The sequence below is a fragment of the Arvicola amphibius genome, chromosome 7, assembly GCF_903992535.2.
Source record: "Arvicola amphibius chromosome 7, mArvAmp1.2, whole genome shotgun sequence".
Taxonomy (NCBI): Eukaryota; Metazoa; Chordata; class Mammalia; order Rodentia; family Cricetidae; genus Arvicola; species Arvicola amphibius.
In genome coordinates this window covers 45184535-45197825 of record NC_052053.1, presented here as the reverse complement: position 1 = coordinate 45197825, position 13291 = coordinate 45184535, and the positions used below count along the sequence as shown (strand labels likewise).

General features: G+C 50.7%; 1 protein-coding gene across 3 annotated transcripts in view; it reads left to right on the top strand.

Moving 5' to 3' along the window:
* Vav2 (vav guanine nucleotide exchange factor 2) overlaps nt 1–13291 on the top strand; it is a 177924-nt gene that overhangs the window by 83199 nt on the left and 81434 nt on the right. For all 3 annotated transcript variants that reach the window (XM_038336282.1, XM_038336280.1, XM_038336281.2), the window contains exon 3: nt 13154–13212. In XM_038336282.1, coding sequence (XP_038192210.1) covers nt 13154–13212 — 59 coding nt within the window. The remainder of the gene's footprint in view (nt 1–13153; nt 13213–13291) is intronic.

Here is a 13291-nt window from a genome sequence, read left to right as displayed (position 1 = left end):
CGGCAGGAAAAGAGCAGCTCCCACGGAGAGCAGGACACTCAGCTGTCACTCCAGAGGCATGCACACGTGTCCCGAGAGTCACTGTGGTAGCGAGAGTGTAGGCATTGTCTTCCCGTCCATTAGTCATCGGGCCACATTAAGCCCCTCCAGGTAATGGCTCCATCATCTCTCACCGTGAAGCAAGCTGGGCGTTCGATGAGCGAGAAGCTGGGGTGAAGCGTACGCTTCCTGGAGATGCTGTGGGCACAGCTGTGGAGCGACAGAGTGGTGTTTGCTTTCATACAGCATCAGAGCATATAGACAGTGTGTTCAGGTGACCACTCGGACCCTCGGCTCCCTCACTTGAGGAAGGGCGCAGTAACCCTGCAGTAGATAGAACCTATAGAACCCTCCACCTTCCCACCATCGCTCTTGCTGGACCTGCTCTGCCCACAGCTGTGAGCCTCAGACGGGACACAGGCACTTCTGAACATCTTCCCTCTGTAGAGTAAGGGCTCTGGGAGGGCTTCTCTAAAAGCTTCTTCCGGCTTGGACATGGGGGTCAGTACAGGCATGACAGAGATGAGCTGAGCATGCCTGGTGCTTGGGCTTCTCTTGTGGACTTTAGGACCCTGTTATCCCTTCTGTGTCCCCACACATATGTGGGGTGTGGTCATATGGCCTGGGGCAGTGAGGTTTCCCTGAGCTGCTGTTAGTGTCTTTAGAGTAAACCTTCTCATTGAGTATTGTGGCCTTGCTTGGGTTCACTGAGGCCTGTGGAGGGGACACATTGTCCTGCTCACGTAGCCCGGTGGGGCAGGTGCAGCTCAGATTCCTTCTGACCTGCTTCTCTTCGCGAGGGTCTTGAGGATTTTGAGGCAGGGTCAGCGGCTGGTTTCATTTCTCCACTCTTGGGAAGTGTCAGAGACTCCAGAACAGGGACTGGGTCTAGAACAGGCCTGTCTGGGCTCCTTAGAAGCTTCCTAGCTTTGGTCTCTCTAGTGTGGCCTTGGGCCTTTGGTGCCAGGGATTGGAGTGTCAGTGTGACAGTCATCTCCCCTGCAGACGAGTGGCAAGCCCACAGTGAGTGTCAGCTGTCACTCCTCGCACAGGGTGGTGTGGACTCTCATCAGTGCCCCTCCATGGACCAGATCCAGCAGCTTATGGTCAAGAACACTGCCCTATGCCGTCTCTATCCTTGTTGGTTTGCCTTGTGCCACCCATTGTCCTACTGTCCTGTTCGTCTTCCAGCCCAGATCCCGACTTCTCAGTGGCATGGGGCTTCCCCAGAGACTTGTTTGGCATTGCTGCTGTGTATGTGTATGTAAATTCGTGTGTGTGTGTGTGTGTGTGTGTGTGTGTGTGTGTGTGTGTGTGTGTTTGTGCCAAATGAGACAGGGTTTTTCTGTGTAATAGCCTTGGCTTTCCCTGAACTCTCTTTATAGGCCAGGCTGGTCTGAACTCACAGAGATCTGCCTGCTTCTTTCTGCCTCCTGAACTCTGGGACTAAAGGTGTGCATCACCACTGCTACCTGTATGTGTGATTGTTAATACTAATTCACAAATTGATGGTGCCTGAAATCACCCAGGAGATGACCCTCTAGACTAGGTTAATGGAGGTGAGATGATGCCCTGAATGTGAGTGGAGGCCGGGCTGCCCCTCCCCGGACTGCAGTCCTGGGTGACAAAGATGGAGAAAGCGAGCTGAATAAATACCAGCAGTCATCCCACCCTGCCTCCTGACTGCAGACCCGGTGACATCAGCAGCCCCCAGTTTCTCCCACTGTGACTTCCTGCCGCCACGACAGATTGTATCCTAAAACCACGAGCAAAAAAAAAAAAAAAAAAAAAAACCTTTTCTTCCTAAAGTCACCCTTGCCATTTATTTTGTCATGGCGACAGCACAAGTAACTCATCCATCATGTAAGTGATTGTGGAAGTGAATTAGTGTGTTTACGTGTGCTTGCCTGTATGCTAGTGTCTTGGTGTGTATAGGGTGTGAGCTCAAATTTCTGATTGTGGATATGTGTGGATATCCTGGCCTGTGTGTCTGCATGAGCCTGTGCGAGCATGCAGGTACATGTGTGTATGTGTGTGAGCGTGTGTGTGTGTGTGTGTGTGTGTGTGAATATAAGCATTTGAGCCCTCATGCCTGTGGGAGCTCTTGGACAGGCAGTGGTGGCCAAGCTGTGAGGTGCTCTTGTTCTGTAAGCCCCAGGCATAACTGCCATCCTCACCCTGCCTTCCAGCCGCTGGTTGGAAAATAGTGGCTTTTATTGAAAACAGAAGGTGCTGTAGCGAGAGTGTGGAGCCGGGCACTGGCCCAGAGTCCCATCCTGAAGCTGCCTCTTGTAGGTTTGTCACTAGCAGAAGCATCCACCCTTGACCTTAGTCCCCTCTTCTGGGAAATGGAGGAGGGGACCTGGACCATAAGGAGGAGGGAATGAGCTTGGGGAAAAAGCATCTGATTTAGGGATCTACTAGAGAGGGCAAGACCCCATACCAAGCTCAGGTGGCAGGGGGTTTGTCATATAAGGACCATGGCCCCTGCCAAGCCCAGGGCTGTTCCTGGGATCCATGTCTGCTGAGAGACCAGGCTACTAGCTTCCTTTATGAACCTTGTCCCTCCAAGCAGGATCTCATACTTTTGGATGAACCTCCATATGTTAGGAAAAATCCTAAGACAAGCTGCTTTGCCTGCACAAAGAAATCCAATCAGGTCAAATTAAAATGCCCATGTTTTATTAAATGCAGCACTCTTGGATGGTTGAGAGCATGGCAGGGGAGACAGAAAATCAGGGAGCACATGCAAAACCCAGGACCATGTGTTCTTCCTCTGGACGCTCACTTAAATACCCTGTGGGAGTGGTCCTGACTGGGGGAGGGGTCAGGACCTGGCATGCTGGGATTTGGAGTCCAGACCAAAGCAACTCTCAGGCTAGGGGGTGCTGGGATGTATGCCAGGGACTGGGGTTATGCTCCCAACTTAACATCACATGTGGAGCCGGGCGGTGGTGGCGCACGCCTTTAATCCCAGCACTCGGGAGGCAGAGGCAGGCGGATCTCTGTGAGTTCAAGACCAGCCTGGTCTACAAGAGCTAGTTCCAGGACAGGCTCCAAAGCCACAGAGAAACCCTGTCTCGAAAAACCAAAAAAAAAAAAAAACATCACATGTGGAATCTCACATCTGTCTGTCTTGGGTCATATTGTGAGAAGGATGTAATGGGCTATCTACAACCAGAACTTGGGTGATGTCCAGTTTGATTGTACCTGTCTGTGTTCCCTCCTACAGTTGGACAGAGGGTACTGCATCATGGTGACCACTGCAGGGTACCTCTGAGATGCAGGTAGGACGTGTCTGGGTGGGGATGAGTGCTCTAGCATTCATAGATAGTGAGTGTGCTGACCACAGCCCAGCAGCTAGAGGTTGGGTGGGCTTTCCATGGAGCTGCAGATCCTGGCTTGGTGACCATGCTATGCTTTTGGAGACTGCACCTGTCCGTCAGCCACTGTCACCATCCTCACATTCAGATGGACAACTGACCCTTCTGGACAAAAAGGGTTGAAGAGTGGAATCCTGTTGCCAGAGAGCTATGCAGGCTTCTCAGCAGGATCCCTTGGGCCTCAGCACCTCCTTTGTAAATGGGAACACAGCAGAACTGCTGCGTTGGGGTTTGAGAGAATAAAGGAGTTGGCAGGAGCCTCGGGCAGCAGGCGGAACCTCTATCCTAGACTGAGTTCTGCCTGGAAATTGCTGGGTGGCATCTTGGTTGTTGTCATCTCCCGCGTTGGTTTTAGGTTAACTGAAGGGTGTGGACCAAATGATGGCCAAGCTCCCTCCTCTGAGGATTTTGCTGCAGTGTTCTGGTTGGGATAGCTACAACCCAGCCCTGTCTGGTGATGTCTCAGATCCTTGACTCAAAAGGGCTTTGTGAATCTGATCAGTGCTCAGGGGAACCCTGTGGCTGTTCTGTCCAGGAGTTCCCCAAGTAGGCAGTTTCTTTATTGTATACTACACATCTGATAGCAAAGGCTGCTGGGAGTACTGTACAAAGGTTGTATTGTGTAGGCTTCCCCAGATTTAGTAGGGATGAGTACCAGGATTGATTAGTGATGCCTGCCTGGGCATAGCCAGGGGGTAACACAATGTGTGTGTCATGATCTGTCATCTCTGGTGTAACAGATAGGGACATATTCAGTGGGATGTGGTGTAGGCATTCAATGGCAGGCCCTGAGCTCAGGTCTTACATTTCTCCTGGTTTATATTTCTGAGCCAGTTTTAGTCACAATCTGAAATTAATTAAAATAATTTCTATAATATGCTTGACAATTAGTAGGCACTTAATGAGTATTAATGTGATTATGCATCTTTCATGTGCTTCCATCTGAGCCACTGTCTCTCTCTAACAGAGGCCTTTGGAATCTCTCCATTGGGAGTAGTTGCCCAGATAGGGGTATGTGCCTAGTCAGTGCCCAGCTTCTTTCTATCATCCAGGAGGGCAGATAAGTCTCCCCCACTCCCGCCAAGTCCTGGTTCCTAAGATGAATGCTGTGATTGTATCTGAGGTCTCCTAGTCAGACTTGTTTCTAGGCTCCTGTCCCCATCCATCTGAGGACAGATACCTCTCACATTATGTCCTTCTTGGCTGATGGCAGAGGGACAGGGAAGGTGAGGATTGTGGTCACTTCATCCCTATCAGAGAGGAGGGAAAGTTATACTCTGTGCTCCCACCCAGTGCAGCCGTGGAGCCGCGAGGAAGCTGTTCTGCAGTAGCTGAGAACACAGGGTAGAAGCCAGAGGTTGATGTTCTTCAGCCCCAGCCTCCTGCCCCTTGCCAGGGCTTTGCTGGGTATGAGGCCTAAGCCATGCTTGATGAGCTCACCACCCAAATCCCACAATTGTGGGTGGCGTCACCGTCACAGCTAACGTCCCTTTGTTCTTCCGCTCAACCACCTCTGTGAGTGGCTCCTCCCTGCCTTTGGGCTTTCTGTACCAAGTGCAAGATGTGATCGAGAAGACCTTCCACGCTGGAGCTGCAGCTTTTCTTTCCTAATTAGGGGCGGAACAGATACTGGAAGGGGATAATGCCTCCTCCAACACTGCAGCCATCTGAGTGTCCAGGTTAGGGCCCTTCTCCACTTCCCAGTGAATATCTGCATCTGCCCTCAGGCTCCTGCATGCTTAGGACGTGGGCTTTGAGCCACAACCATGCTCAGGCTTCCATAGCCACAAGGTAAAGTCCCATCATTTCTCTGGTTCCTGCTTTTCTCAGTGCAAAATAGGGCAAAAAATGACAAAATAGGCATTGTGTGTGTGTGTGTGTGTGTGTGTGTGTGTGCAGAAGGAAATCATCAAGGATGAGTTAGCCAACTTGGGCTTGTAGGCCGAAGCTGCATTCAAGTTTTATCTTCTCTTCCTTTATTGGGAGGGCCTGGCAGAAGGATTCATGAGTCCCCTTTCCTTTTCCTTCCTTCCTTCCTTCCTTCCTTCCTTCCTTCCTTCCTTCCTTCCTTCCTTCCTTCCTTCATCTATCCTTCCTTCCATCTATCCTTCCATCTATCCTTCCTTCCTTCCTTCCTTCCTTCCTTCCTTCCTTCCTTCCTTCCTTCCATCTATCCATCCTTCCTTCCTTCCATCCATCTGTCCATCCATCTGCCCGGCTCCTCTGAGGAGGGCCAGGTATTCCTTTAATATACTCCATTCTAAAGTTGCCACCCCTCCTTATCTTGAATTAGTGACATTTTTTCATTGTACCGCTCAGCTGCTATGAGGACCATCGACTTGCTCACCCTGTCTTCCCCAAGCTGCTGCCTCCCCTGAAGAAACACACCAGTGTTGGGCATCATGACATCCCACAGCGAAATGCTGCGGATGAGAAATGGCCGTGTCTCTGTTTGCTTTTGTTTTTCCAACTTCATTCTGATGGGAGCTTGACTGCAAAGCTCTGATTATACACGTTTCATAATTAATCACTTCTCGCTGGCCGATTGTCATTCCAAAGACGGCACCGCCAAGTTTTTCCTGACCTTGCTTTTGGTATTTAGGAAAAGGGGGAAATGGGATGGGTATGCAGACTGGGCTCGGAAAGCAATTTATAGTGATTTGCCCGTGAATATGCAGCAGTATGGGCTGCAGATTTCCACAGCAGATAGGTGAGTTTCCGGGGCAACATATTCAAATGAGTTTCATAATCATGCCATTTGACTCTCCCCACGTGTGCATTCAGATGAGTGGTAGCGACTGATAAGGAGTTTGCCGCTCAGCTTCGGTCTGAGTGGTCCCTACTTATTGATCCTTAATGACAGCAGAGAGTTGGAAACTCTTCTGATCATATAGCCTCTCTGAGCAAGCAGGGCTGGCAGATGGCACATTCCCCAGCCCTTGTACACTGTCTCCAGCCTGGGCTCAGAGGAGCCAGAGACCTTGGCCGGCTCGTGTGTCCTTCTGAGGGCAGCGCGGTGCTGTTCTAACTGCTTCTGCCTGGTTGGATGGATCATGCTTTCTGTGCTGGCTGCAGGAGTGGCTAGTGTAGATTCACAGTTGAAGATATAGTGGAAGATGGAGACGCTGTGTGAATGTGTCAGCCCTGGCTGCTGTGACAGGTAGTTCTGGACTGTGGCAGCTTCCGTAGGAGATAGCTGGACATTGCAGAGGACTGTGGGTGGGCAGAACCTGACAGAGGGGATGTGACTACTCCACATGGGGACCTGCAGGAATCCAGGCCAATGGTGAATGGTGACTCTGCTACTTTCAACTTTTTTGAGGTCACCCTGGGCACGAGGAGGTGTTACAAGGTAGCCTGCAGGTAAATCTCTTATGTCTACTTCTGTCTGCTGGGTAGGCCTCAGTAACCACAGGCAAGGTGGGGAGTGTCCAACTGGGACAAGGAAGGGCTTTTGTTACCAGCAGCAGGTTACACACAGGGTAGGACTGCACATGCGGTCCAGATCGACCTGGGGCAATGTCCTTGTTCTCTCTAGTTCTCATTATCTAAATACAGTGCGCCAGTCCTACTGCTCAGCATGTAGTGAGTGGACTTGGTCATTTTTAGTAGATGCGATGCTTAGTGTTAATTGCCAACTTGATAGGATCTGGACTCACCAAGGACATAGCCTGCAGGCACACTTGTGAGGGGAGTTAAGTAGCCCCTGGGCATGCATATGAGGAACTGCCTTGATTAAGTTAGCTGATGAGGTATGACCTATTTAATGTGGGTTCAAACATCTCTGGGAGGAGAGAAAGTGACTGAGCGCTGGCACTCGTGCTCTGCTTCCTGATTGTGGGTGCAATATGACCGGCTGCTTCAAGAACCCGCTGCCTTGGCTTCTCCGACGCTATGGACTTGAACTGTGAGCCAAAATAACCCCTTTCTCCCTTAAGTTGCTTTTACCAGGGCATTTTATCACAGCAACAGAGGACCAGCTGAGACAGTGGAACTCTTTGCTAATCCGGTCCACCTCCTCCATCATCCATTTACCCATCTGTCCGTCCGTCAATCATCCATCCATCTACTACCTGCCCATCCATCATCCATGCAATCTACCCACTGCTCACTCATCTCCCCATTCATCCATCTAATCACCCATCCATCTACCCACTTGCCTAGTCATTTGTCTGTCAGTCCATCTGCCCACCCATCATCCATGTAACGAACTCCTATCCATTTATTCATCCACATATGCATCTATCCATTTACCCGCCGTCCATCCTTCTGTCCACTCATCCATCCACCATCTGTGCATGTCTGTCCACTACCCATTGTCTCTCCATCCACCCACCCACCCACCTGTCCGTCCATCCGTCTGTTCACCCACCCACTCATCCATCCACCCACCCACCCATCCATCTGTCCACCCATCCAGCTGTCCATCCGTCCACCCACCCACTCACTCAGGGGAAGCTTGTGTAGCGCTTCCATCTATAAGGTGTGGTATGTGGGGTGTGGGTGGATGCTGGCAGAGTCAATCGAGGACAGACAGGACTCCTCTCTCCAGTGGTAGTGGCTGCTGGTATGTTGTGAGGTGTCCATTAGCTCTTTCAATGAGCATGCATCTTACTTTATGTGTGTGTGTGTGTGTGTGTGTGTGTGTGTGTGTGTGTGTATGAGTGTTTTGCCTGCATGTGTATCTGTTAACCATGTTAACACAGTACCCATGGTCACCAGGACAGCATGTTGTATCCCCTGGGACTGGAGTTACAGACAGTTGTAAGCTGTTATGTGGGTGCTGGGAACTAAACCTTATTTATCATTGGGAAGAGCAGCAGTGCTCTTGGCTGCTGAGATATTTCTTCAGACCGACTTGTCTACCTCGTCCTGTGTGCAGGGTATTTTGGAAACTGTTACTTTTACTGCAGTGTGTATTTCCAAGCACGTTCTGCTCGAGCGGTCCCCCTTGCAGTATTATTTCCTGAGGGGCTAGGAATCCCTGGCTGTGAATGCAGTCTGCTCTATTTCCCTGGAGTCTTCGGGTTGTGTAATTAGGTTGCTGCCAAATTTCCCGACACTTAGGAACTGCTGCAGGGGACTCTTATGGGCCCAGATCACTGCACAAACAAGGGAGAAACACATTCATCTTTAGAGAAAAGCCCTAAGTTTTATAGCCCCTTTGGAACTAGGATTCGGGTCAGGCTTCCCACCGACTACCCTGCTCCACCCTCTCTGCATTGCTCCAGCTGTCCAAGCAACTGTGTCTCATACTAACCCTTTTTGGGGTATGTTGACCTTTTGGGAAGGTACTGGGAAGTGACGTCTACCTTTCTAGAATGTTCTCAGAGCACTTCCTCACAGATTTGGGGCTGGTGTTCAGAGCTTCATAGCCCCCAGGATCCTCTCGGGCATTGGCCATGAGTTGTGTGCTGAGAAAAGAAGGGCTCCGGCTTCAGAGTGAGCACACTGCATCTCTGCTGTGTCTAATGTGCTGTGGCCAAAGTCCTTTGGCAGGATCCTGCACCTGCCAGGACCAGAATGCCCAGACTGGCAACAGGGGCAGGGCCTGCTTCCTATGGCTGGAGTAGGGGCAGTTCTTTCACTTCTGGATGAAGGGTAATTTTGTCATTGAGGGACTCAGTTGCCTGCTGCCTGCCTGGTACTTTGGCTTGGGCAAGATTGTAAGCCTAAAACTCCAAATCTGATTGCTGGTGCTTAGGTTGCTCAGGGCTCACAGGACAGATGTCGTTTATTGCTTGGTAGTGGGGAAAAGCAGGCTTGTGAAGGCCTCCTCTGGAGATAGCTCTCCTGTTGATCCAGGTCTGCCTCAAGAGCCCCTCTCTGTTCCACAGGTCCTTCCTGCTCATTCTGTTTTGTTGTCCAGCTGGAAGGTACTGATCTCCTGTGGGCATTCTTTTGGGTCCTCTGTCCCCACAAGGCACCCCAGAGGTGGACAGTCTGGATGTGTGTTCTGGCCCTTTCTCTGACTTTGACCCAGTTTGTAGTGGGATCAGTGCCACCTGTTCTCTAGAGACAGGCACACATTCCAGCCACATAGAACCTCAGCTATAAATGTAGATTCTTGAACCCCAGACACAGTGGGGCAGTGTGGGTGGGGTGGGGTCTGCCTTCTGTTGTGTGTGTGGGCTGGCAGGCTGCTAGTATCTGAACATTTGGACTTAGAGCACCTGTGTGTGGGGTGGAGCCAAGATTTGCATCTATGATCCAGACCCTGCCTGCCACTGCATCCTCTAGACTGCTCACTCCTTCCTTTAGTGCCCACTGTGCGTGCTTGGGTATCAATGAACAGCTCAGTGAGTCCAGTGTCTGGGAGCTAGCAGTGCAGTTGTTTCTGTAGCATGGCTGTTCTCACGGGACTTGACCTCTCCTTCCTGCTCCCTGTATGCCCCCAGCGCATACCACTAGCCAGGCTTGAGTTCTAAGGTGGGTGAGTGAAAGCCCCCGAGGATGGAGAGCAGAGAGGAGCGGGGGTGTCTCCGTTTGTTATCAGGGACGCAGCTGGGAAGCGGAAATGAAAGTTGGGAAAATGTCATCATTTGACATTTTCATGCTCAGAAGTCCCCAGGGGCCCTGGCAGGGAGGCTTTTGATGGTCAGCCGAGAGTGTTAGCCCTGGGGACACCTGGCTGTCTAATCTGAGAGCGGGAAGCTACATGGAGTAGCACGGTGGGGGTGGGAGGTATTGGATGTTTTTCCTGTGTGGCAAGAGCTGGCTCTGCTCTTATACTTCATCAGGCTCCACATGGATCCCCCAGCCCCATGTAACCACAGTTCTCTTGGGGTCCTGTATATGTCTCTGAGGACCCTGCTTGGGGTCACGAGTCAGTTTCTCTTCCCTACACAGATGCCACATGGAAGGCACATAGCACATTAGGATGGAGGGAAGGGCACCCCAACATAGTTGGTCATGTTTACGCCATGGAAGGAGCTGTCTGCCTTGCCTCCTGCCGTGTCTTCAAGTCCTCTCCAAACTGCTAGGGTGACTTTGGTCGTACAGTAAGATATGTGTACCAAGTGCCAGGCTTAGAGCAGCTGCAGGAACAATACTGTCTTCTGGCACCACAGACATATGGATGTGGCCCCTGGGACCACAGACACATGGATATGGAAGACCTATGTCTGTCTACCTGTAGGCGGTCATGGTCTCCACTTGTGGTAATGAGGCCTTGGCCGTTGAGTCTGGGCTGGCAAACAGGTGTGGTTTTCTGTACTGTGGCTGACTGATGGCTGGTGCTATCTTAGGACTCTGCCAAACTTTCTTTGCCTCTGTTGATTTGTAGAAAAGTGTATGTCAATTGATTAGCAATACCTGCCTCAGAAGGCATTGTTGACAGAAAGTTTCTGTCCCGCCTGGGCCTGCAGCCATTCAGTCCCAAAGAAACACACAGAGGTCTACATTAATCATAAACTGGTTGGCCTATTAGCTCAGGCTTCTTATTAATTAATTCTTACATCTTAAATTAGCCCATTATTCTTGTCTATGTTAGCCATGTGGCTTGGTACCTTTTTCAGTGAGGCATTCTCATCTTGCTTCCTCTGCATCTGGGTTACGACTGCAGACTCAGCCTTTCCTCTTGCCAGTCCTGTTCTGGTCACCCTGCCTATACTTCCTGCTACTGGCCAATCAGCGTTTTATTAAAATACAAGTAACAAATCTTTACAGGGTACAAGACAATTGTCCCACAGCAAGGCATGAGAAGGGCAGTGAGTGTGCCATCGGCCAGCCAAATCCTTCAAGGCTTATATTTCCAGCATCTAGAATATAATATTGCCTTAAGTGGGTTTTGTTTGTTTGTTTGTTTGTTTTTGTTTTTGTTTTCTGAGACCGGGTTTCTCTGTGTAGCTTTGAAGTCAGTCCTGGAACTCACTTTGTAGACCAGAATGGCCTCGAACTCATAGAGATCCACCTGCCTCTGCCACCCTAGTGCTGGGATTAAAGGTGTGTGCCACTACTGCATGGCTTTGCCTTAAGTTTTATTCCCCCTAAATATTTAGAGCCTTTTAAAGCCGAAACTAATAACAAAAGCCATTTTGCTTGTTATTTGTAAAAGGCCCCTTGTAGAGCCGGCTGGTGGGGGCCACGACTGGGCCAGCTGCATATCAGCCTTTTGAGATTTGTCTGAGCAAACACAGAGGACCCCAGTTATTCCCCATCATAACTTCCCCGAGTGTCAGCCCATGAAATATAGACAGACAGGAGGCCCAGACACACACTCAGCTGTGGACGGAGTCCACCACCCACTGCGCATAGAAAAGGCCTTTGCTGTGGTGTTTTTCCTTTGAAAACTGCTGCTGAGTGTGGAACAGCCTAAAGGAACCCCAGGGAGTGCGTTCCTACAGGGGTCTTTGTGTAAGTGAGCACGTCTCTCTTTGCCTGCTTACCAACTGTGCGCGTGAGATGGTGAGGCCAGGAATCCAATGGGGTAGCATATGTGACGCCCTCAGAGCTCAGTTTCCCAGGACAGCCAGGGCCTGGTGTCTGCAGAGTGAGCCGTGGCTCCCAAGACCCTTTTCCTGGTTCTCTTCTCCGCCCCAGGTGCACATGTGCACACGAACATGCACCTAAAGCACACTCGAGAGCTTTTAGTACACACATGCAGGCACATACATAAATATAAGTAATATACATAACACGGTTGTGCTCATTCACACCCCTAAGACACATAGGAGCCTGCATGGACACACGAACTTGGCTGACACACGTGTGGTAGTCTCAAGGTTCAGGTTGTGCCTGGTGCCTGCTATCAGGTATGCTTGGCTCCCGCCCATTCTGTTGATAGACTGTAAACAGCTTCTCCTTCTGTCTCTTGTTATGTCACACCCTTTATTCCTGGGCCAGCCATTTCCTTCTCCCTTCCCTTAGTTTCTTCCTATTGATCCGTGAAGTCTCCAACTGTGTCCCATCTCACCTCCCCGTGCACACGCTTGCTTTCCGTGAGTCCTGATGAAGCTCTGTGGACTAACAGAGGCATTGAGGTTGGGAGAGCTACCTGTCTGGAAGCTCCTGGCTAATTAGGGCTGGACTGGGTTGCTTGGGCTGAGGAATGCCCGTTGCTGCTTGCCTTGGGTTTTGAGGAATCTGTTAGCCTGGTGATCCACGTGGCTCAGTACCTGGACCTCCTTATCCTTTGGCATCCTGACTGGGAGCTGGTGTCTGTTGAGATGTCAGGCATGGGGCTGGGGCTTGCAGCAAGCACTACGCATGGATGCTTGTGTTTATGTGGCGCGGTGTGGTTATGGTCAGTCGCTGGACCTCTCTGGGCCTCCATTTCTCCATCTCCAAGATACGTTAGTATTTACTGTAGACATGGGCTGCTATTAGTCATATAGGCCCTTCAGAATAGCAGCACTGGATGAGCCTTTTGTAGGTGTGACCTCAGTTAAGACAGACCCACAGCAACCCCAGTGAAGCATTTCTTCCCCATGCTAAAAAAGCAATTTGGGGGCTCATAGCTGACCAGGGGTTGGTGAAGGAGCACAGTCGCATGAATGGAAACCCATTCCTCCCTAAGGCACCCTACCACGGCAGCTCTCATCAAATTTTAATGTGGCCAAATGACAGATTTCACGGAGTAAACACTGCACAGGTGCTGAGCCTGGAAAGCTCTGTGCCGTTCTTACGAGGTGTGCTTAGTTAACAGTTTCCACGCTTGCAGAACGCTTGGTGCCGTTTGCGATGACTTCCTGGTGGGCTGATGTTACAGAACTCTCTCTTCTCTTCCCCAGGTCATCTCTGCAGTTTCCCGATTATCTCTGCACAGCATCGCGCAGAACAAAGGGATCAGGTGAGTTCCACAGTGACACCGGGAGGGCAGGCCCTTTCATCTCGATGCGATCGACGCGCACTGGAGTTGTATAGACATC